The sequence below is a fragment of the Crinia signifera genome, chromosome 5, assembly GCF_055691185.1.
Source record: "Crinia signifera chromosome 5, ASM5569118v1, whole genome shotgun sequence".
Taxonomy (NCBI): domain Eukaryota; kingdom Metazoa; phylum Chordata; class Amphibia; order Anura; family Myobatrachidae; genus Crinia; species Crinia signifera.
The window spans coordinates 227,690,838-227,716,611 of record NC_139221.1 but is presented as its reverse complement, the minus strand read 5'-3'; the positions used below and the strand labels follow the sequence as shown (position 1 = coordinate 227,716,611).

General features: G+C 46.6%; 1 protein-coding gene across 2 annotated transcripts in view; it reads right to left on the bottom strand.

The window, feature by feature from the left end:
* Positions 1–24,387, bottom strand: part of MRPL3 (mitochondrial ribosomal protein L3) — a 109,534-nt gene extending 85,147 nt beyond the window's left edge. The window contains exons 1-3 of one of the 2 annotated variants that reach the window (XM_083188601.1): positions 24,161–24,387; positions 18,515–18,696; positions 5,812–5,903 (exon numbers count right to left, since the gene is read on the bottom strand). In XM_083188601.1, the coding sequence (XP_083044727.1) occupies positions 5,812–5,903; positions 18,515–18,696; positions 24,161–24,240 (354 nt within the window). In that variant the 5' untranslated portion in view covers positions 24,241–24,387. Of the gene's footprint in view, positions 1–5,811; positions 5,904–18,514; positions 18,697–24,008; positions 24,131–24,160 lie in introns of those variants that run through there. The other variant, XM_083188602.1, reaches the window with a different exon arrangement.
* Between the last annotated feature and the right edge of the window lie 1,387 nt (positions 24,388–25,774).

Genomic DNA, 25,774 nt, shown 5'->3' with positions numbered 1-25,774 from the left:
GCCGCTCGAGTCCGGGCCGGAACTTGGTGTAAAAGGGCAAAAAAAAAAATAACCTGGGTCCTGTTACCTGGTGTCCGACCCGGCAAATGTTCAGGATCGGACACGGGGCTTCCCCGGAATCAGGGGACATGTAAACGGATAACCCGGTTCATCTGACACAGGGGCCCATTTCCTCCAATCAGGGAGCCCCAACCTCCGGACCGCGGCGCCCCGAGGTCAGTCCGGAGGTTGGGCAGGGGCTGCATACAGCCTCCGCTGCTGTCTGCGGTACTATGCAGACAGCAGCGGAGGCTGGAAAAGGTGAATGGATGCCGCACAAAGGCATCCATTCACCTCATGGACGGAGGCTGGGGGCAGCCCTGCGCTTGCCCCCAGCGTGTCGCTTGTCATTGCGGGGGTGACATATTGCTGGGGGATGCCGGTGTATAAGGGAACAACTGCCGGGTCGCATCCGGGTCCAGAAACCCAGGTGCAGTTTTGGTGTAAAAGTGGTATATTTCCTAAAGCTTCTAAAAATTAAAATAAGTAATGATGCCTATACAGTAGCAACATGATTCTGTCTATCACTTCTTGATTGCATTCTAGAAAATGATAGCAGGAATCTGATTGTTGCTATGGGCAACATCACCGTTTTAAATTTTTAGAAGCTTTAGTAAAATTTACCCCATAATGTATACACAGATTTTGACTTTTACCATCTATTGTTTCTGTGTGACAGCGACAGCACATCCATAATCAAAATAGACAGAAGTTATTCTAGCAGTTTTATAGCCACACTCACATGAGAGCTTGCTATGGGAACCAGTTTGGAAGAATGGCAGGGAAAAAATCAACTTTTCTACATCTAGGGCACAGATGTGAGCTTACCCCCTGTGTTAACAGCAACACACCATAAGGCAGGCATGTCCAATGTTGGCCCTCCAGATGTTGTGAAACTACACATCCCAGCATGCTTTGCCACAGTTTTGCTATTAAAGAATGCTAAAACTATTGCAAAGCATGCTGGGATGTGGTTTCAAAACATCTGGAGGGCCAACGTTGGACATGCCTGCCATAAGGCATAAAGCCATATTCAATGTTTTCATGCCTGCAGTCGGTCCCAGCATTTCAGATACCCCAGAGTGGCGAGCTGAAATCTGCAGTCACCTGAACAGAACTTTTCACAGAGCAAATAATGATAAAATGCATATCGTCCCACAATCTCCTGTCACTTTATATGGGAGATCAGGTGCAATATGACAAATGAATATGGCCCATAGAATGCTGCTAACTGCGACTAAAGGCATTCTTTAGGCATCTCCTGACATGCTGGGCAGGATGCAGCTATTCAAAAGCAAATTTACCCTAATTAACATTTGAAACATGCAGATTTCATAGTTTTACAGTTGAAGGAAGATAGGACTATTGGAAAGCTCTAAAGCAGGCATGTCCAACGTTGGCCCTCCAGATGTTGTGAAACTACACATCCCAGCATGCTTTGCCACAATTTTGCTATTAAGAGAATGCTAAAACTATTGCAAAGCATGCTGGGATATGTAGTTTCAAAACATCTGGAGGGCCAACATTGGACATGCCTGCTCTAAAGAATCAATAATTAAAAAAAAAAAACACCAATATTTTAAAGGACATTTATTTGCCCTTTTGTTTTGGAGTGACTAACCAGTAAGTCAAAACACACAGGTAAGTTGTATTGCAGTTTTGAAATACAGTCTGAAGCATAAAATTGCATTCAGGATGTAACCACACGTGACAAAGAATGATCACAGATACAGCAATTTCAAATGAAAACAGAGATACAATATGAAGCTGGTTCACAAAACAATTAGAGCGGACCTTTAAAAAAAACACCAAACATTTTAGTTGATTTTAGTGTTACAAATCAGCAAACCACCATTGTGTTCCACTGAAATACATCAGTGAGCATTGAAATAAATAGCAGAACAAATTCCCAACACATATGGGAAGTGGCGATGAAGAGGGATCATGCCAGACATCATTCAGGAAACTACTAAAATGGTAATCCAGGCGCATGTTGAATCTTTGCTTATCTTGCACCAAGACTAAGTACACAGACCCCTAAATCTTCTGAAGGCCAACAAGCATTTTGCATGTCTACTTTCTCCATGCAAACTCTAACCATACAACAATGGGGCCTACACATGTAGCAATGAGCGTTCTGAGCGATGCTCTAGATCGCTCAACACGCAGCGCTGCACAGTGATGTGCCGCTAAGTGATCTGTCAGGGCCAGTGTTCTCCGTGAGAACACTGGCCCTGACCCTGGCTATTGCTATCACCCTACACACGGATCAATGTAGGGACATTTTCTAAGGGATCTGGTGCGATCCCTTAGAAAATACCTCTTAATCGCTATGTGTATAGGCCCCAAGCTTAGTCAATTAACAAGTGCACATCAAACTATTAAAGTCTCAACCCATACAGTAATTCCGAAGTTCTTCTAGAGATGTAGCAAGTTACAATAATAATCCTAAATAATAATATCGGCGAGCAGTTTGTGCAACTCCATCACATTTGTTCATAATCTACAGCTACACCAAAACAATGTGTGCTACACTCAGACAGCCTTGCAGGCACATAACAAGTCTGGTGCAATGTTTTAAATGTCACATTTATTTGCTGAGCATTCAGAGCAGTCACCTGTGCCCCCCACTGCGCTTCACTAACTGCAGGTTAAGTGAAGCTATATTCGGAACAGCAGTAGAGATCAGAGCTTCCTTCTGACATTCTGGGTGCTAAAGCTTTATTAACACCTAGATAGCACACCACAGAGAAAGTGTAAAACACATTTATATTAAAGATCAACCTCCAATATTAGAAAATATTAATAAAGTCTCCTTGAAAACCTAGGTTTCCTCTTCTGTAGTCCAGATCAGGAACTCAAAGTTGAACAGCAGCAATAATACAAAGGTACTTTTTCACATCTAAACTGTACGCCAACAATTTCCTTACATCATTGCTGCAGGCAGCATATTTACACACACACACACACAATAGTTTACAACTCATATCCTTCAATTAAGCTATCTAAAGAAATCAACACAGTCTCTTATTATTATTGTTTATTTGGTACTTGTTTCCTAGCAGGGCGCCCAGTTTTCTTACGTATGCTACCGTAGCAAAATCGCTTTGCATTGCATCTCATGGGCCATTATAGTGCCATGCGATGCGATTTTTTAATGTAATTTATTCACTGCTCTGTTGGCCCTAGGGCAGTGGTTCCCAACCTTTTTGTCTCCCGTACCCCTTGATTAGGATTTTCATTTAGGAGTACCCCCTCGCGAAAATTTTAGGGGGCGTGGCCTCATTTGAAGGGTGTGGGGGAGAGAGAGAGGGGGAGAGAGAGAGAGAGGGGGAGAGGTATGCCTGTGTGTATATCTCTCTGTCCGCTGCCATCCCCAGTACAAAGTGTAACCTTCCCCAACCCCACCCCCGCTAACCTGTCCCAGTAGAACAGATACCTTAAAGGCAGATATGTAGAACTTGTGCTGTCAGGCAGCACAATGGGGGCGGTGGGGTAGCGATAGCTGGGGGTAAAGTCACAGTTTCAGATACAGGTCGGTGGTGCGGGGGGGTTGGCGTCCCGTACCCTCCCGCAGTGCACTCTAACCTGATAGCGCTGATGGTGCTGCTTCCGTCCTTCCCGCTGGTCCTATCCTGCCGCTGATTAGGTTGGCGCCGTGTCCACTCACCCCGTCGGCTTCCACAGACATCAAGCCAACTGGAAGTAAAAGCCGGGGAGGGAGGGATGATTACAACATCCAGCATGCACCGGGGGACTGCGGCACGCACTGAGGGGGGAGCGCAGAGAGGCTCAGCAGCATTGAGAAGCCTGGAGGCTTTTTTTTTAGACCCCCGTATTCCGGGAGATGCGCAATGCACTCTCCTCTACTGGCGGCGCGTCTGACTGCCGCGGCCGCCATTACAGGCCGGTCCACCCGCTCAGGGGTACGCGTACCACAGGTTGGGAACCACTGCCCTAGGGGATTGCATTGCATCTCCAGAAAAATTGCATGAGATTTTATATGGTGCGATACCATGCCATTAGCTATACACTTGTATGACATACAATGAGGTTTCACTGACCCCCCCCCCCCCCCCCCCACTACCCACACCACCCCGAAGCATGGTGAGCGGCGGTGGAACGCATCCTCCCGACCTTTTCATACCCCCACTATCCACGTTGGTATGGAGCTGATTCTATATAGTGTGGCGAGCGTAGAGAGCCACCGAGCCCGAAGCTGGGGGTACTCGTCCACCCGCTCGGGGGTACACGGTGGCCCGGCCTGTAATGGCGGCCGCGCCAGTCAGACGCGCCGCCAGCGGAGGAGAGTGCATTGCGCATCTCCCGGAATACGGGGGTCTAAAAAAAAAAAAAAAGCCTCCAGGCTCCCCCAACCCGCCGCAGCCTCTCTGCGCCTCCCCTCAGTGCGTGCCGCCGTCCCCCGGTGCATGCTGGATGTTGTAGTCATCCCTCCCTCCCTGGCTTTTACTTCCTGTTGGCTTGATGTCTGTGGAAGCCGACGTGTTGAGCGGACACTGTGCCAACCTAATCAGCGATGGGATAGGACCAGCGGGAAGGACGGAAGCAGCACCATCAGAGCTATCAAGTTAGAGTGCACTGCGGGAGGGTACGGGACGCCAGCCCCCCGCACCACCAACCTGTATCTGAAACTGTGACTTTACCCCCAGCTATCGCTACCCCACCGCCCCCATTGTGCTGCCTGACAGCACAAGTTCTACATATCTGTCTTTAAGGTATCTGTTCTACTGGGACAGGTTAGCGGGGGTGGGGTTGGGTAGGTTACACTTGTACTGGGGATGGCAGCGGGTAGAGAGATATACACACAGGCATACCTCTCTCTCTCTCTCCCCTCCCCCCCCTCCCTCTCTCTCTCTCTCCCCCACACCCTTCAAATGAGGCCACACCCTCTAAATGAAAATCCTAATCAAGGGGTACGGGAGACAAAAAAGGTTGGAAACCACTGCCCTAGGGCTAACAGAGCAGTGAATAAATTACATTAAAAAAAAAATCGCATCGCATGGCACTATAATGGCCCATGAGATGCAATGCAATGTGATTTTGCTACGGAGAATAGCCCTGTATGCTTACAGTGTAATGGGCTCCCTGCTAGGAAACAAGTACCGTTTATATATATGACGCGACAAGGGTTCTGCAGCGCCTAACAATACATAAATGAGGAAAAAAAATAAAGAATTACAGTACAAGGCAATTTAGGACAAGTACATAAGGACAGTTTCATCAGGGGACAGGACACTGAAGCAAGTTCTTGTGTGGCAGAGATATACATAGTCTAAGAAAAGCACATGAGGAAAGAGGGCCTTGCTCGTCAGAGCTTACATTCTATACATTCTCTTCAAACACTGGGGCAGATGTATTAAGCCTCCTTCCACTTTATCTCTTCACCAGCCCCATTAGCCTTCATCCCAAGTGTTCTGGATTCACACAAATTTAGTTATTTCAATAACATGTGTTTAGTATACACAGAGATTGTATAACAAGTGAGCTCCATGATGGCCATGTCAGCTATGTCGACATTCAGGACAAAAAAAAAAAAACGAATTTTGGAAAAACTCATGTCTACCTTTTGTCTGTCGACCTTCCCTTTGTCGATCTAATGTTTGTGTCGACCTTCCAACCTTATTGACCTATTTCATATGTCAACCTTACGTACCTAAATTGGGATGATCCAATGACCCATACCCGTTTTTTTCCCCCGTATATAAAGTGGACAGGACACAAATCCACAAGCCTAAAAGAAATGATACTTACTTGCAACATCGTGACGGCATGTTTTTCCCCAGACTTAGTCCATATTGGCATCATTCCCAACTTAACTGCGATCACGCCAACCCTGTTAGAGCCTGTAATACAAAGCACAAAACAAATCTAAAGACAAGAACAATGACGCATGAGAAAAGAGGATTTTGGTACTCACCGATAAATCCATTTCTCTGAATCAGCAGGAGACACTGGAGATTACATCGGGGTTTAGAGCTGGGAATGCTGGGAGCTAGGCACTACTAAATTTGTTTCAGGGCAGGCTGGCTCCTCCCCTCTAAGACCCATCATACCCCCAGTTAGGAAATTGTCCTACTCGAGGAGATGGTAACAAAAAACATAATTATAACAACTTGAATTATAATAACTTGCATACAACAGTCATATGTAACTTTATGAACAGACCGGGCCTGAACTGGCCCCACAACCAACAGGATCAAGAGCTGGGAGGGCGTCCAGTGTCTCCTGCTGATTCAGAGAAATGGATTTATCGGTGAGTACCAAAATCCTCTTTTCTCTCTCATGCAGCAGGAGACACTGGAGATTACATCGGGGAGGTACCAAAGACCGTTCCCCGGGCGGGTGAGCTCTGTGGATCCTGCAACACCAACCGACCAAAGTTTGTCGCCGGTGCTGCAAACGTGTCAAATTGGTAAAAGCGAACGAACGTGTTCACTGATGACCATGTGGCTGCCCTACAAAGCTGAGAGGCCGAAGCCCCTCGCCTGGCAGCCCATGATGTGCTTACTGACCTGGTTGAATGAGCTGTCAACACTGACGGCGGAGTCTTTCCTGCGTGAACGTATGCTTGCCGAATGGTCAGCCGAATCCATCTGGCCAATGTTTGTTTTGACGCTGGCCATCCTCTGCGAAAAGCATCGTATAGAACGAACAAACAATCCGATTTTCGGATCTGTGTGGTTCTTTTGACATAAATCTTTTGAGCTCTAACTACGTCCAAGGAGGATTGAGACGTAGGAGCACCCTGAAAAGAAGGGACCACGATTGGCTGATTTATGTGGTAAGAGGACACTACCTTAGGTAGAAAATACGGGTGAGTCCTCAATTCTGCCCTGTCTTCGTGGAATACAAGGTACGGCGCCTTGCAGGATAGTGCACTCAGCTCGGACACACGACGTGCTGATGCCAGGGCGAGCAGAAGTACTGTTTTCCATACCAGAAATTTTAAAGGAACCTCTTCCAGAGGTTCGAACGTCTCTGATTGTAGGAACGCCAGGACTAAATTTAAGTCCCACGGCGGAGCCGGTGGAACAAAGGGAGGTTGTATCCTAAGAACCCCCTGTAAGAAAGTCTGAATTTTCGGAATGAGGGCCAACCTCCTCTGGAATAGTATAGACAGCGCAGAGATCTGTACTTTAAGTGAACCTAGGCGGAGGCCACCGTCTAGACCTTTTTGAAGGAATAGTAAAAGCCTGGATAATTTGAATATCCGAAAAGGCCACCTCTTGCTTGTGCACCACTCGGCGTAAAAAAATCTCCAAATGCTATGGTAGTGCGCAGCTGAAGATGGTTTACGCGCTTTTAACATGGTGGAGATGACTGCCTTAGGGATCCCCTTTTCCTTCAGGACCTCGGATTCAATAGCCACGCCGTCAAATGGAGGGAGGCTAGATGTTGATGATGGAATGGTCCCTGTAGCAGTAGGTCGTGTCTCTGCGTTAGTGGGTATGGTTGGTCGGCCAGCAGCTGTTGGATGTCCGAAAACCAACTTCTCCGCGGCCAAAACGGGGCGATTAGAATTGCCTGGGTTCTTTCTCTTTTCAACTTCTTTAGTACCTGTCCCAGTAGGGGCAGAGGTGGAAATCGATACACTAGGCTGAACGTCCACGGAATTGCCAATGCGTCGGTTGCTATGGCCCGCGGATCTCTTGTTCTTGCTACGTACCTTGGCAGGAGGTGATTTTTCCTTGACGCCATTAGGTCGACTTCGGGAGTTCCCCATCGCTCTGTGAGTTCCAGAAACACCTCGGGATGCAGTGACCACTCCCCCGGGTGTAGATCCTCCCTGCTGAGAAAATCTGTTTCAAGATTTTCCACTCCCGGAATGAATATGGCTATCAGATGTACTTGCCAATCTTCCGCCCACTGAAGGATTCTGGTGACCTCTGTCATTGCTTGTCGGCTCTTTGTGCCGCCTTGTCGATTTACGTACGCTACTGCTGTTGCGTTGTCTGATTGGATCTTTACAGACTTCCCTAGAAGGAGATCCTGTGTTGCTATTAGAGCATTGTAGATTGCCCTTAATTCTAGTACGTTGATCGACAATAGACTCTCTTCCACACTCCATCGCCCTTGAAGTCGAAGGTGGAGTACCACTGCGCCCCACCCTCGGAGACTGGCATCCGTTGTCAATAGGATCCAATCCCATATTGCAAATCGGCGCCCCTGCCTGAGGTGGTCGGAGTGAAGCCACCACAATAGGGCGTGGCGGGCTCGAGTGGATAATTGGATCTGTCTGTGTAGAAACAGATGTGAACCCGCTCCTTTCCTCAGTAGGTCTAACTGGAAAGGCCTCGAGTGGAAGCGTCCCCACGTTATAGCGGGAAAGGCTGCCACCATCTTTCCTAGAAATTTCACACACAAGTGTAACTGGACCCGGCGGTGACTCAAGGTCTGTCGAATGAGCCTCTGTATGTCGCTGATCTTGTCGTTCGGCAGAAATACTCTCTGCTCTCTTGTGTCCAGCCAGAGTCCCAGGAACAGGATCTGCGTTGGTCGGAGCGACGACTTCTTAAAGTTGATGATCCAGCCTATTCTGGTCAGGGTCTGGACAGTCAACAGAGCATGTTGTTCCAGCACTGCTGGAGATGATGCCTTGACGAGTAAATCGTCTAAATACGGTATTATAGTGACCCCTTGGTTCCGGAGGTACGCTATAATGATCGACAGTGTCTTTGTGAAGACCCTGTGTGCCGACGATAAGCCGAACGGCAGGGCCCTGAACTGAAAATGTTCCCTTCCTATAGCAAATCTCAGATACGCTTGATGAGGCTTCCATATTGGTATATGTAGATAAGCATCCTTGATGTCCAACGAGAGCATGTACTCGTTGTGTTCCAAGGATGCTATGACAGAGTGAATCGACTCCATCTTGAAGGGTTGGTAAGCCACCATCAGATTGAGTGATTTGAGATTTAAGATGGGTCGAACTGACCCATCCGGTTTGGGCACTACAAAGAGATTGGAGTAGTATCCCTTGTTCCTTTGAGTAGAAGGCACTGGGATGATTACCTGTGCAGCAAGTAAGGTGTCTACTGCACTCTGGAGTGCCATCCTTTTGTCTTGCGCAATGGGGAGAGCTGTAGTGAAGAATCGAGTGGGGGGAGGAAAATCTAATTGAATCCGATAACCCTCTGAAATTAGGCTGCGAATCCAAGGGTCCTCTGTCAGAGAGAACCACTGGGTTCTGAAGTCCAGTAGCCTTGCCCCCACTATTGACTCTCCCAAGAAAGCTGGCAAATTGTCATGCCACTGGCTTCTGAGTTTGCTTGGGCTCTGTACGGGTGACAGTGGCCTGAGGTCTACTTCTGGCATGAGTACCTCTTGTGGAGTGGAAACCTCGCCCCCTTCCTCGAAAGGAATTCTGTGGGCGAAAGGAGTTGAATGACTGATATGACGGCCCTGTGTATTGGCGTCTAGCAGGCGGAGGTGCAGTTGGCAGGAAGGCAGATTTTCCACCTGTTGCTTGGGCTATCCATTTGTCCAATTCTGGACCAAAAAGGACCTCTCCCGTAAATGGGAGACCCTCTACTGCCCTTTTAGATTCAGCATCTGCCTGCCATGAGCGGAGCCATAACGCTCTTCTGGCGGATATTGCGTTTGCTGAAATGCGTGCGGATATCAAAGAAATATCTCTAGCCGCCTCCCCTAAATAGTTAGCTGACTCCTTTATATGTTCCGCCAGTTGTCTTATTTCTTCTGGCGGTATGCCTGAGTCTAGGCCTTCTATAATCATGTCCGCCCACTTGGCATTGGCCTTTTTTACCCATGCGGAGACAATAGCTGGTCTAAGTTGAGCCCCAGCCGCCATGTAAATAGTTTTAAGGGTGGACTCTAACTTACGGTCTGACGGGTCCTTTAAGGTGCATGCACCTGGGACCGGTAGTGTAGTCTTTTTTGATAGTCTGGACACCGATGCGTCCACTGGAGGCGGAGTCTCCCATTTTCCTAGGGCAGAAACTTCAAAAGGATAAACTGCTGGAAAATGTTTCGAATTTGGAAACGTTTGTCAGGCTGTTTCCATGCTGCTAACAATTTATCCTGGTTTGGACAGGGGAAAACTATGGAGGATTTCTTTGTCTGTCCAAAAAGGTCAAACTCCTGTGGTTCTGGAGCTGGATCGTCTGGTAATTTTAAAACTTGTTTTACCGCAACAATAAGAGCTTCCACTCCCATGTGTGTAGGTTCAGGCTCAGGTTCTGGAAGAACCTCCTGTACCTCTTCCCATTCTCCTTCCTCCATTTCATTATAAGGAGCATGATCTTCCTCTGAATCACCCTCCCCCTCAGAGTACACAACCTGTAGAGGGCGCTTTTGTCTCACAGGTGCTGCTCTTTGGGGATTTTGCATGGATGTAGCCAGGGTGTCTACAGATCTAGCCAGAGTAGCTACCCATGGAGGTTCTGCACTACGGTTTTCTGCTAATTCGGCAGACAACCTTTCCATAGTACCTGACAAGAGAGATACCCATTGTGGTGTGGGTGTCTCCCCTGAATCACCTGCTTGGGAAGCTGGTGGGGAAACCGTGCAGGCTTTACATATATTTGTCTTTCCATCAGCAGAGTGCTGTGTAAATCTAGCATTACACAAAGTACAAATATATAGCTTCTGTGAAGCCTTGGTGCTTGATTTGCTGGTCATGTTTTCAGCACAAACCCGGTCTGAGAGTTATATTCACTCACACCTGCACGCAGACACACACACACACACGAACACATAACACAGTTCAATGTAACTTGGGGTGCTGGGTCCTGGAGGTTAGAAACCACCGTCTATTTGCCCTGTTCTGTCCTCTCAGGGACATAAATTACCCCACACTACTGTGCTGTGTAGCCCAATGCTGCTGAACACCTATAGGGAGAAGCAGACATTAACAAGGCTTTAGTGTGTGTCTATGGCCGCGCCATGCCCGCTTACATACAGCCTCAGGCTTCTTCCCGCCTGCACCCACACCCAAAATGGCGGCTTCCCGCGCTCCCTCCGACGCGCTGCTCCGGGTCCAGCCGCGCACCTGTCCCTTAGCCTCCGACAAGCACCTTACTGCGTGCACCGCCGGAGACCGGGGGAGCGCAGCTCAGACACCCGCGTCTGCTGAGGGATAGCGCGCGGTCGCGATGCAGTTGGCGGTACTCACTGTGTCTGACGGTCCCTTCGTAGGCGGCCGCAGGTACACTGAAAGTCTGGCAGACGCCTTTAGTGAGGCTCTGACAGGCTGCATGGCAGAAAGCCAAGGGCGCAGGACACCCGGACCCACGCTTTTAAAGAAGCAGGGAAGGGTTCTTCTCCTGTATTCTTCTTCTGTTGGAGCAGTGTAAAAAACTGTGACCAGCTCCCGTGGCACAATTTTCTAACTGGGGGTATGATGGGTCTTAGAGGGGAGGAGCCAGCCTGCCCTGAAACAAATTTAGTAGTGCTCCTAGCATTCCCAGCTCTAAACCCCGATGTAATCTCCAGTGTCTCCTGCGGCATGAGAGAGAAACTACCTTTCTTATTAGGCTGGAAGTAAAATTACTGTGCTGTCTAGAATACCCCTTTGAGACACGCAAAAATTCCAGCATTTTTCAAGTGCATCATCCCGGGACTAGCATAAAGTCTATTCCTGGTCATGCGCACCTGCAATTGACCCGGGATTTTTAAAAACCCAGGATTTAAAATCTCAGGTGGTATGTCTGAAAGGGGTGTAAGAGAGCTACATAGAGTAAACATACTTGCACAACTTATATGTTTGGTTTAGTGCTGCGCTCCGCCCTTTCTTACGGTTGTAAGGAATATAATGGAATACAGAATCAAATGATGAATAAACTTTGAATGTTGATTTAAATAAAATGAAGCTTTACTGGTTAATAAATGCCGCTAATTGCTAATACAATAATTCAATTAGTCAATTGAATTAGTCAATTATTCAATAATCAACATTCAAAGTTTATTCATCATTTGATTCTGTATTCCATTATATTCCTTACAACCGTAAGAAAGGGCGGAGCGCAGCACTAAACCAAACATATATTCTGAAACTAAATCCAACGGATTAGTCATCCGTTAAGTGCGGCAGCTAGCCCAAGAATTCAGTGCGCAGGTACAACCCCCATTATTATAAATACTTGCACAACTAGTTATATAAATTATACACAAGTAACTGAAACACCAGTATTAATGCTATATAAATAAATTTATATATTGTATAAACCTTTGAAATATAGATATTTTATTTATATATAAGGAAGGTTTTCCCAAGTATTACATTAGATTTACTTAAGTGATGATGACATTCAAACTTTTTTTTAAAATAAATTCTAGTTGCAGCGTGCAAACTTTTACTAAAAATGATAAATGTTTTGGCTTCTCATAAACCATATGGGCCTCATGCTCATTTAAACACAAAGCAGTTGGCTTCCTGATTTACCACCTAATGTCATCATCTGCAGCAGTAACCAATAGTATTGGAAATCACGGATCTTTTACACTGGGTGCAAAATATTCGTGATAAACAGGTGTGTGTCATATGCACACAAAATGATAGTACAAAAATTTAGCTACCCATCCCAAGAAAAGTATCTCTTGTATGCATACATAATGTAGGCACCCAGATGACACCCAGCAACACCACTTCATGAGCAGACCCAGCTACATATGGAGCGTACAACAAAGTGAACAGTTTGCTAAAAATTTGACCAATACAACCACACTTGGACATGTGTGAAAGTCACACTCAGGCGATTTCTCTTCTCTCCAACAATGGTACCCACAATGCATAGCACATCTGATGTTGAGGACAGTTGATAAACAAGTTGTTAAAAAAAAAATTAACAACTTTGGGAGATTGCTGGATCTCCCCTGGACTATCAGCTTTTGCGTTATCATTATGGTGCCTTACTTGTCTAAATGAATGTAATGAATGGGAACAATAAGGAGGTGTAGTGTGTATATATGGGCAGTTTATGATGTGTTTGTGTGTCGAACAGAGCCCTGTTGAGTGCCCTTCAGTGGCCAATCATAGGTGAAAAGCAGCATTAGACTTTTATATACATAGATGAAAGAAGTTGTCCCATTCTGAAGAAAAACATTTTCTTTTACATCACATGGATGTGCCATTTACCAGGGAAAGAGGTGGCACCAGTCAGCAATATCGGTATAAGCCTTGGGTCATATGGATGTCACTTTGGTGCAGACAAAGTACACCATTCATGACACCTGCATTCTCCAAAAGCAGGCTAATGCTTATACTACCACATAGCAAACATTGCTCAGGAATGGTTTGAGGAACATGAAGAAGAGTTCAATGTGTTGCCCTGGCCTCCAAATTCCCCAGATCTCCATCTGATCAAGCATCTGCAGGATGTGCTGGAAAAAACTCATTATATACAGGATTTAAAGGATCTGCTGCCAAAGGTTTGGGGCCAGATACCACAGGCACCTTCAGAGGTATTTGGTTATGGCTGATTAGCATATAAAAGAACCTATGAAGGCGATGTATTACAGTGGTACTTATGCCGCTATAGCTCTTCCTGCTTTACTTCTTGGAGGCTGCTCCTCCACCCACTTCCTCATGCCTTGACCATCTTGGCTTTGCTTACATCCTGCCATCAGACCACCTGCCGCATGCTTGCACCTCATGTCATCTGTCTTTTGCCCCTTCCCTCTAGATTCTCCTCAAATTTCACTGTACTTGTGTATTTGCAGGGCGCCCAATTTGCATACGTACGCAGGCGTCGTAGTGAAATCGCATGGCACGGCTTAGTGCCGTGCCATGCCATGCGATCTCGATAGTTAATATGGTACTTGTATATTAGCACGCACCCGTTACGCAGTTAGCGTAGCGGCGATGTCAGAATCAGCGTAGTGTTCGTGCGGGCTGCGTAATAGCGTAGTCATTTAGAAGTAGCGCAGTGTTCCCACTCCCTGTCAGATTCATGGCTGCAGACCCTGTCACAATGTTCAACTTGCCGCAGACAGGAGGCGGCAGTGTTTTTTTCCAGCAGCACCATTTGCTGCCAGGGACACAAACTTGTGTTAATGGACACCCAATGCGCTTAAATATGAAGGAGTGCAATATGAAGGAGTGCATATTAAAACGTGTCGGAAGAAGGTGAGCCTCCATGCGGCACATTGGTTCCCAGGTTGCAGTTTACCTTTCCTTACGCTGATACGGTTCATTTATTCATGGGCGGAGGAGCTCACAAGTATCAGTTTCTGTGAGCGACAACTTATGTTGTCAAATAAAACAATGGTGCTATACAACCTGATGCGGGAGGCCAGCACATGGACCTAATGTCACAGCCCGAACGCTGTATTGGCGGTCCAGGGAAAATCACTGAAGTCGACGAGAGCCTATTTGTACAGAGGAAAAGTCACGTGGGATGGATGCTGCCTCAACAGTGGCTATTCGGAGGCATTTCAAGAGACATCGGTGAGTGCTTTGTGACACCTGTACAAGTGATGCCAGTACCCTGATGGCCTCCATCAATGAATTAATTGAACCGGGGATGACTATCTACTCCGATTGTTGGCGTGCCTATAACACCGAGCAGCTGGAGCAGGCAGGGTTCCACCATGCTCGGGTGAACCACAGATTTAATTTCGTAGATCAGGAGACTGGGGTTCACACACATAACATTGAGCGCTTTTGGAGATCCTGTAAATGGCGCAATAAGCGTCAAAGAGGCACCGCACGCCAGAATCTCGACTCCTACCTACAGGAATTTATATGGCGAAAGACTGGGCGCTGAAATTGCTTTTGAGCATATTATTTATCCAAAGGCTGATGCAGAATCAGAAGAATGCCTTATTATTTTCTTGATTAATGGTTATTATTGTAATTTGTTAATTTGATACTTTCTTAATTATTAAGTAAAATCCAGTTAACATATGTCGTCATTACTGTCTCAGATGTATGATATGGCAGGTGTGAATGTGTTCCTAAAACACCCCCACTATCCACGCCAGCCCGAAGTGTGGGGAGCGCAGAGAGCCCCTCGAGTTACGCGTCCTCCCGACCTTTTCATACCCCCACTTATTACGTGGGAGTGGAGTTGATATTATAAAATGTGGCGAGCGCAGCGTGCCCCGCAATGGGAAGCGGATTACTTTACACGTATTCCACGTGCGCTCGCAACGCTTCGGGCTCGGTGGCTCGCCACACTTTATAAAATCAACTCCACGCCGACGTGGATGGTGGGGGTAGGAAAAGGTTGGGAGGACGCGTTCCATGTCCACTCACCACGCTTCGGGGTGACAAGGATAGTCACCTAGACACGGGGATTGCATCACATAGACATGTACACTGGGGGGTGTTGTGCTAAATCGCATAACACGCAAAATCCCATGTGATTTTGCGTGTGATGCGATCGGCGGTCAGGGTGCAGTGAATAAATTAACTAGTGAGACTGCATCGTGTCACATTGCACGGCACAGAAACGTGCCATGCGATGCGATTTCACTACGCAGAATAGCCCACTAAGCAAAAAGCTTAGTGGGCGCCCTGCAAATACACAAGTACCAATTTCACTTACAACGCTCTCCTATATACTGTAATGTTAAGTTCTGTCTTTTTGTACTGTTCTATTTCATACCCTTTGTACGACGCCGTAAAACATGTTTTAGAGCCTTATAAATAAAATTTAATAGTAATTTAGGAAAACCAGGAATCAATAATATTGATATATATTAACATCTCTGATGCTGGAGTGAGGAGATATATATAATAAACCATTTATCCAAGATAGATATATGACAGGCAGGACACCTTTAAGGAAAGTTTATCTTCCAATTTATTTGTCCAACATCAATTTGCATAAAGATATAGGCAAATAAATAAAAGTTGGACACTCATATATTCACCCATCGAAAGAGACAGATAGGAATGGCAGTCAATTAGCCCATTTCGGCTAATGCAGCCTTCATCCTGGACTGACCCATACAAATGAGCAAGTCAGCCCAGTATACAGCTGCCTTCCAGCCCATCTAAATACCAGCACCTTTGCAGATCAAATATATTGGAAGATAAACTTTCCTGAATGGTGTGCTGCCTGTCATATATCTATCTTGGACAAATGGATAGAGATATATATATATATATGGATAGCAGTTGTGGGTTGGCGCCCCTTTGTGTGATCTTCAATAATTAGATCTATGTAGCCTTTAATCAGAATTCCAAGATATAAGCAAATAAAGTCCAAAGTTCAATATAAATTTATTAAAATGTCTTTGATTCCACACTACAGTGGTGGTCGAATCAGACCATAAAAAGTTCAGTGGTATAATTCATAACAGCACTTAAAAACGATCCCAACGCGTTTCGTCCCCACACGGGACTTCATCAGGGGTTCGCAAAAAAAGCTTAGTAACAATTTCAACCACTATCTTGGTGAAGGTGTCTTCAAACTGGATGTTTTGAGTACTAGGTCCTTAGGATATCAAAAGGTACCATTAGAATTTCATTATTCCAGATGTACATTCACCTCTTTATTCAGGATCTTGGTGCTTCAGTACTACGATGCGAATGACCTATTCAGTCCGTAAATGAACGGATAATTGCATAACTTAGGGTTTGAGGGTTCAAGGGTGTTTACCCCGATGCTCAATTCACAATTCTGTTCGCCTTATAGGGATATTTAGATATGGGGGTCTTTTGAAAAAAACTCTCAATGGGTCGATTAGGGCTGTTCCGATAGCCCTTGTTTGATGGGGTTGTTCCAATAGCCCTTGTCAGATGGATACTCTCCTTAAGGGACCGTTCTAGATCAATAAACTCGAGAAAGAGGAGCATCCAGTATACAGTCAAAAACTTGTCGAGAATATAGGTTACCACTGTCCTTCTGGAGTTGTGTGCTAGTGCATAGGTTCAGTGGGAATGAACCTATGCACTAGCACACAACTCCAGAAGGACAGTGGTAACCTATATTCTCGACCAGTTTTTGACTGTATACTGGATGCTCCTCTTTCTCGAGTTTATTGATCTAGAACGGTCCCTTTAAGGAGAGTATCCATCTGACAAGGGCTATTGGAACAACCCCATCAAACAAGGGCTATCGGAACAGCCCTAATCGACCCATTGAGAGTTTTTTTCAAAAGACCCCCATATCTAAATATCCCTAGAAGGCGAACAGAATTGTGAATTGAGCATCGGGGTAAACACCCTTGAACCCTCAAACCCTAAGTTATGCAATTATCCGTTCATTTACGGACTGAATAGGTCATTCGCATCGTAGTACCGAAGCACCAAGATCCTGAATAAAGAGGTGAATGTACATCTGGAATAATGAAATTCTAATGGTACCTTTGATATCCTAAGGACCTAGTACTCAAAACATCCAGTTTGAAGACACCTTCACCAAGATAGTGGTTGAAATTGTTCCTAAGCTTTTTTTGCGAACCCCTGATGAAGTCCCGTGTGGGGACGAAACGCGTTGGGATAGTTTTTAAGTGCTGTTATGAATTATACCACTGAACTTTTTATGGTCTGATTCGACCACCACTGTAGTGTGGAATCAAAGACATTTTAATAAATTTATATTGAACTTTGGACTTTATTTGCTTATATCTTGGAATTCTGATTAAAGGCTACATAGATCTAATTATTGAAGATCACACAAAGGGGCGCCAACCCACAACTGCTATCCACATTCCTCTCGTCCCCATCCAACAGGGGTCTATGTGAGTCCGGCAGCCCTAATTAAAGTACACACCAAAATTAGTGGCGCGACAAGAGAGTCTGTTATATATATATATATATATATATATATACACACACACACACACACACACTGTATATGTGCAGGACCACAGGACATTAGTCTTGTGATGATGTACTGTGTCTCCCCTCCTGGCAAACCCCACTACGATCATCTCACAGATCTCGTGTGCAACCTGAAACCTCCACAGAAGGGTCTACTGCTAGCACATACTAGTAGGTAATTAATAACCTCTGGATAACTTTACATCATAGAACAGTGTGCTGAGAGCAAAATTATTACATGTTTACTGATACTGTATACAAAGGTGATGTTTCATTTCCTAATCTGCTTTCATATATACTGAAGTTTTTTAAGTGTGAAATAGGGCTGGTTTCATCACATTTGGCACCACCTTATCTTATAATTTTCACTCTAGCACACAACCCATGCACAACCCTCTTTCCTTCCTGGTATGTCACTGATCTGAGGCTTCTAGTAGCACACTCTGTTCAGTATATAAGTGCTGAGATACAAACCAGAGTGTGCTAGAAGCACCAGAGCAGGAGCCGATACCGCAGGTCCTAAACAGGTGTTCTTGACCAAACTCAATTGTAAAAAAAAAATTGAAAAAATATTAGCCAGATAAGTAGTTAAACAAGTATCTAGTGAAGCAATGCAGTCATAGGCAAATAACTGCAATCCACAGTTACTGATTATAATTACTATCATCCTTTATGATCATTGGTAACATTTCATTTGAATATTTCAACTAAAAAACGAACCTGGTTCCCAAGGTTTGATAGGCCATGGCTCATCTTTCAATGGACAGAGCTTGCTTACAGTCATAGCCTTGTACTCCTCTGTATTCAACTGTTTTATGTATTGTTGATTTTCTTCAGAGAGATGTTCACTCCACCAAGTGCTTGTCTGCTTGCCTCTCACAAGCAGCATATTTGACATACGACTGGAAAAAAGTGTTACAAAAAAAGTGTTACTTTTGTCACACTTCCAAACCTTAAGGTAACCAACCGTTATAGCAAACTAGAACAAAGATGGAGCTATCGAAGATGAAGCTGAAAGACTGAATTGTCATAATGTTGTGACAGGAAACACGCTTAATATTTCCCCCAATAAGGTTGCAAGACTACCCAACCTTTCAGTGTGCATTTATTTTGATGCAACACCCAACACATTCACAGGCCCTGTTTCTACCATAAGCCCATCACACATCATAGTAAATAAACCAATATTTGCTGGAACTGCAAAAGTAAAACATAGAACACATTATATAATTATCTGCACTCCTTTCACTCATCAGAACTGTCTTGCCCTTAGAACAGTGGTTCCCAAATTCTGTGCCCAGGCTCCTTATGCTCCTTGAGGTGTCTTGAGGTACTTACAGACATACTGGTCTACCCTGCAGGAACGCCTGGGAGGCTCCCGAAAAATCGGAATCCCCTCCCAGCAAACCTCCCGCAAGGCTAAAATAATGTGGTGCTCTTGCTCTCCACAAAGAGAAAATCACCGGAAATGCTGCAGATAGTCTTCTTTCCGGGAGAAGCAATAAGTAGGCACCATGGCTGCACCTGGGTTATTGCTGGGTTGGTGCCATGTTGACCCGGGTTGAGGTGCAGTGTGAAAGTACCATACCTTATAACCAAGGTAAACCAACCCAGCAATTAGACCAGGGATATAAGAAGGGTTAAACCCGGGAAAGCTCTCTGTATAACGGACAACCCAGGTAATCTGAAAGCGCCGGACCCGGGTCGGACTCATGATTAAGATCTGACCCGGCTTTGCGATGCGAAAAGGGTATAATAGGAATAACCAGTGCTTGTGTCTTCCAATCATAAAATATGTGGACAAACAGAAGCAACTGGTGTCCCTCATCACATAGCAGAACTTAAGGGTGACAAACACAATTTACTTAATTGAATATGAATATTTTGACCATGGAGTACTGTGAAAGAACCACTACCTTAACACTCTCAGGGGATTGGGTACAGTATGTGAATATATTATACACTCAATTACTTGGCTTCACTTGTTCATTAATTGAGGGAAATTCTTTCCTATTTTACATAGGATGTATTTCCACTTACAAACATCATTAGATGTATCCATTCTTGTTGCACTGCAATCTCCTATATATTAGCCCAGATCTGTCACTCTGTGGCTGTGTATAATGCTGGGCAGAGTCCTAGCGTGACAGATCGGGGCTAATAGCTTATCAGCGCAGCACTTGCCGAGATCGCCCCACCCATGGTGCCTCCCTTCAATGCAGCCTGCGCACAGTCTACAGGCTGGCCTCAAGGAAGTAAGCCGGTGACAGCAGGAATATGGGTGCCCAGGATAGCGCCGCACGTTGGGAGCTTCTTCCTTTGCCGTGCGTTTACCCCAAAGGACAGACAGCTGCAGTACTTTCGGTGGCACTTAGCCCAGCTGCGAGATGCTGCCAGGGACACCACACCAGGACACTGGAGGTCCGCACCCAAGCACCGGGAACACTGACGATAGAGAGGAGGACTCAGGACTGGTGGCTGCAAGAGACTGCAGGTGAGGAGCATGGTTACTGGGCCACGGAAAGGCAGCTTCCGGTATAGGGAGCTCGGAGCAGGGATACATGGGGAGTGAAGTCATTCTCCATAACTCCATTCTGTACATTTTACTCTCTAAGCACTGTTCATAACAACGGAAGAGGCTACACCCCCTTCACAATCATACGCCTAATGGTCTGAAAAAAGTAGCAATGCAGGGAATCCTCCATATAATACAAACCATATTTGATGCAATAAAGGTGTTCACAGGTTGAGGGGGAGAAGCCCCTTACGATGGTGTGAAGAGTACCCATAGGGCGCTAGGGTTACCACCCGTCCAGGATTACTCCGGACAGTCCGGTAATTAAGACCGCGCCGCCACTTGGTGTGTGAGAAGCTGCAGTGCCGGTCTAAAAGAGGTGATGGGGCGGCGCGGGACCGGCCTGTCAGACCTGGCAATTCAAATCTTGCGCCAATCCAATCTTGCAGTCCAGGGAAGGAGAGCCGCTGCCACACCACCACTGCTGGTCCTGATTGGTTGCCCGGACCGCGAGCCAATAGGAGCTTGCGGTCCAGCCAACCAATCACCACCAGCAATGGTGGTGTGGCAGGGGCTCTCCTTCCCCGGACCGCAGGTGGCGCGTTTGAAATGCCAGTATTCAGGGGCGGAACTACTACTGGCATGACAAAGTTAATTTTTTTTTTTTATATTGTGCAACATCACACGCGGGCGGCGCGCGGGGGGGGGGGGGTACATGGCAGGGAGGCAGGCAGGTGCGGGACAGACATGGGTGCAGAGACAGCGTCAGCAGTGCCCTGCCTGCACCTCTCTGTATCCACTCCGTCCGGCGGGGTCAGTCCTCCTTCGGCAGCCAATCGCAAGGCTGCCTGTTGCTGCTCTCAGTCTCAGAGCCAGGCCAAGACAGGAAGTAAATTCCTGTCAGTGCTCTGAGGCTGATCATGGAGGGCTCCAGGAGGAGTGTCAAAGAATGCTCTAATGACAGCCGCTGCCGTGCCAGGGGTAAGTTAATTTAAGGGGGGGGGGGGGACGGGACAGCGCACAAACCTTATTAAAATAAAAATAAAGGGGGGTGCCAAATAATTAAACTAAAAATATAATGGGGGCACAAACGCTAACCCTGCCAGCCTTATTCACCATACACCACCCTCCCCTGCAGCCCAACTGAAACTATACATGCCTCACCCTCAGCGTAGCCTTAATTATACACACCCCAGTAGCCTAACTATACATCCCCAATAGACTAACCCTATCTATACACCCCCTCTACAGCCCAACCATTCACCACCCCCCAGCAGCCTAACCATAAGCACACACCCCGCAGCCTATAACCCTAACCATACACACACACACACACTGTGCAGCCTATAACCCTAATCTTACACACACACACACACACTGCAGCCCATCTTTGGCGCACACTGTTCCCATTTTGAGTGTGTGTGTGTGTGTGTGGGGGGGGGGGGTGTCTAATTTTTGCACCAGGGCCCACTACTCGCTAGTTTCGTCTCTGCCAGGACTGACAGGCAGGTCCCATGCCGCGGCCATCTCTCCCAGACAGTGAAGTGACCCCCGCCCCGTGACCCTCAATGCTGCTGTATGTAGGGTCACAATCTCTCACCTGCCTGCCCTTAGTAACAGAACAGAGGGAGGACAGCGGGACCATTGAGGAGCATGCATGCAGCACCTGGTGAGGAGAGAGGGTCTGTACTGTGGCTGTCACCTGGGTGGGGGTGTGGAGGTTCGGGTTCTCTGCAGGCTGTGAAATTTTTGCAAGCTTTGCCCCTCTGTCACGCAGTGTATATGTGAACCTATCCCTCTCTCTTACTGTCCCTTCATCTGTCACCCTGTGTATGCCCCCGTCACCCTGGATGCAGCTCTGTCACCCCATGTGTGTGTGTGTGTGTGTGTGTGTGTGTGTGGTGGGGGGGGGGTATCACGGTGTGTCGCATGTGTAATGGGCATCACTGTGTGTGGCGTAATGTGCAATGGGCATTACAGTGTTTGGGATAACATGTAATGGGCATTACGGTGTGGCATGTGGGATAATATGTAATGGTTGTGTGACGTTTAATAGGCATTACGGTGTAAAAATTTTTACTACGCAGTCCCTGTTGTCCCTATTTAGAAAAAAGAAATGGTCAAGCCCTGGCATAACGTGTAATGGACATTATGGCAAGTGGTATAATATGTAATGGGCATGTAATGTGTAATAGGCATTATGGTGTAAATTTTTGGCGCGCGCCTCTGGCACTCACTGTCTATATTGCCCCTATTTAAGAAAAATGTGTTGAGTCCTGGCATAATGTGTAATGGGCACCCTGGGGTATGGCATAATGTGTAATGGGCATCACGGGGTATCGTGTAACATGTAATGGGCTTTGGGGTGGCTGGCATAACCTGTAATGGGTATCACAAGTGTGGCATAACGTGTAATGGTCATTACAGTGTGTGATGTAATGTGTGGTATTACGGTGTGCAAAATTAAGAATAGAATTGACCAAAGGTTACAAAAAGCCATGATAAGGCGGATCAAGGGGCGGGTCAATGGGTGGGCTGGGACATTGTCCAGGAATCTCCCAACACAAAGGGGGTAACCCTATAGGCCGCGATGAATCACCTAGTATACTCACTGTATACACTAACTAGTTATCTGGCTACAACTATCTCACAGTAATGGCAACTGATCAATAATATACTAATGCCCCTTTCAGACCGCACTTTAAAAACGGTATATTGCCGTTTTTTTACCGTTTTAAAACGGTAATGTGTGCGGTCTGAAAGGTGCAGGACCACTTAACCGGTTAGAAAAAAACGTTTTTTCTAACCGGTTAAAATGCAGGGTCCTACCCGTTTTAGAACCGGTATTTTAGGCTCAAAATCGGTTCTGAAACGGTATTTAGGACCCAGCCAATGAGCTGGGTCCTAAATTCAGCACAGTGAATACTTAATGAGCGCTCATTAAGTATTCACAGCACTGGAGCCCCCCCCCGCGTGTGTCGACGCCCCCCCCCCCCCCCCCCCCCCGTGTCGACTTACCCCGTGCCGGTATCTCCGTTGTGGTTCCCGGCACTGCAGCTCAGTATGCTCGGAAAGCACTTATGAAAAAAGTGTCTTTCAGAAAATGGCTGCCCCCATACAAAAGACAGTTTTTTTTAAACAGGGTTTCCTATGGGGCAGCCATTTTCTGGAAGACACTTTTTTCATAAGTGCTTTCCGAGCATACTGAGCTGCAGTGCCGGGATCCACAACGGAGGTACCGGCACGGGGTAAGTCGACACGGGGGGGGGCGCGACACGCGGGGGGGGGGGGTTGGGAGCGTCGACACGCGCGGGGGGCATCGACATGCTCTCGGTCGACACGCGCGAGGGGGGGGGGAGCTGCACGGAGGGGAGGGCTGAAGGCTGCACTGGCTTTGACCCTGTATTTGGAAAGTTTCCAAAAACGGGTCTGCCAGTGTCAAAAAATCGGCACTTGAACGGTAATATACCGTTTAAGTGCTGCGGTGTGAAAGGGGTTTTATCTGGCAGATCCGTTTTTGGAAACGTTTTAAAATACAGGGTCAAAGCCAGTTATGCGGTCTGAAAGCAGCATAACAGCAGCAGACTGGTCAACTAATCACCAGTTACATGTAAAATAAATATATGATGTTATATGGGGGAACTGGCTGGCTCATGTTGGGTACATAACATGACATAATAGGTCATTTGCATACTTTACCATTAAGGCATAGAGCAACCCACAGAGTCTCAGACCGGTTCTAGATCACCTGGACAGTGGACACTAGGGCGCAAAGGTATACTGTAGTGAGTAGCTGGGAGCACACGTGCTGCACCGCACCAAGACAACGCGCTTTCCTAAGCGTCACGTACCTGCCAGTCAGCAGTGAGCAGCCACCGCCCAGCAGCCCGCACCGGGCAGACAGCAGCCTCCATCCCAGCCCCGCAGCCATCGTACCCCGAGCCAGAGTCACTGGGCAGCGCTAACTGGTCTCCACGGTGACAGCTGAGGCTATCGCCCTCTGCACTGGCATGGGAATGTCACTTGCCGCTTCCTGTCCGCTTCTTTCTGCCTCCGCCGGGAAACAACATAGGAAGAAAGGTTCCTGTTGCCATAGTAATCACACACATACGACTATGCTGCTATCCAGTGTCTGTTAATGCTGCCGGTGTTATCCTCTGCATTGCTGGCTGTGCTGACATGTAGCGTTATACACCTTCCAACACGGCAGGTGACAGCAATTGTAAATCGGTATATGAAAAAAAAAAAATGAATATTGACCATACTTGCCTACCTGACCCTCTCGTTCAGGGAGAAAATGCTCTGTTCCTGGACTTCCCTGGTAATGTATGATTGCCATCACCTATGATGAAACACCTTTCTTATAATTTACCTAGCTCCCCACAGGCTGGCTGGCAACTTTCAGCCTGGGGGGCAACACAAGCAAGTGGCCCATCGCCATCGTTTCACCATCCTACCCTCTCCCCTCTAGTATGCAGCAAGGATTAAACAATCCTTCCTCACACACACATACAACAGTAACCAGGAAGTTGCAAAAATTTACACTGTAATGCTAATTACACATAAAGCCATCACAGACTTAATGCCAATTAAACATAATGCCATACACCGTAATGCCCATCAAACATAATTCCAGCACTGTAATGCCAACACCGTAATGCCCAGAACACATAATGTCTCACACCATAATGCCCATTACACATAATGCCACACACCGTAATGCCCATTACACATAATGCCAAACACCATAATGCCCATTACACATAATGCCATCACCGTAATGCCCATTACACATAAAACCATCACCGTAATGCCCATTACACATAAAGCCATCACCGTAATGCCAATTAAACATAATGCCACACACCGTAATGCCCATCAAACATAATGCCACACCGGAATGCCCTTTACACATAATGCCAACACCATAATGCCAATTACATATAATGTCACACACCGTAATGCCAATTACATATAATGCCACACACCGTAATGCCCATTACACAATGCCAACACCGTACTGCCCATTACACATAATGCCACACCGTAATGCCAATTAAATATAATGCCACACACGGTAATGCCCATTACACATAATGTCATCACCATAATGCCCATTACACATAATACCAACACCATAATGCCCATTACACATAATACCAACAACGTAATGCCCATAAAACATAATGCCAATACCATAATGCCCATTAAACTAAATAACTATACCATATAAATGCTGCTTACCTATATTGCTTGTTGCCAGGGGTTACATGCTTCTTGCCAGGTGTTTCATTTCATGGGGATTTTTTGCCAGGGGGGAGCCAGGGTACATGCTCGTCACCAAGGGGTTAAATAGCGCGCCAGCGCTACCCGAATCGGCACTTCCGGGTAGCGCTGGCCGCGCTGTTCTCTTCTGACAGACACTAGAGGTATAGCAGTACCTGTAGTGTCTGTCTCCTATGAGG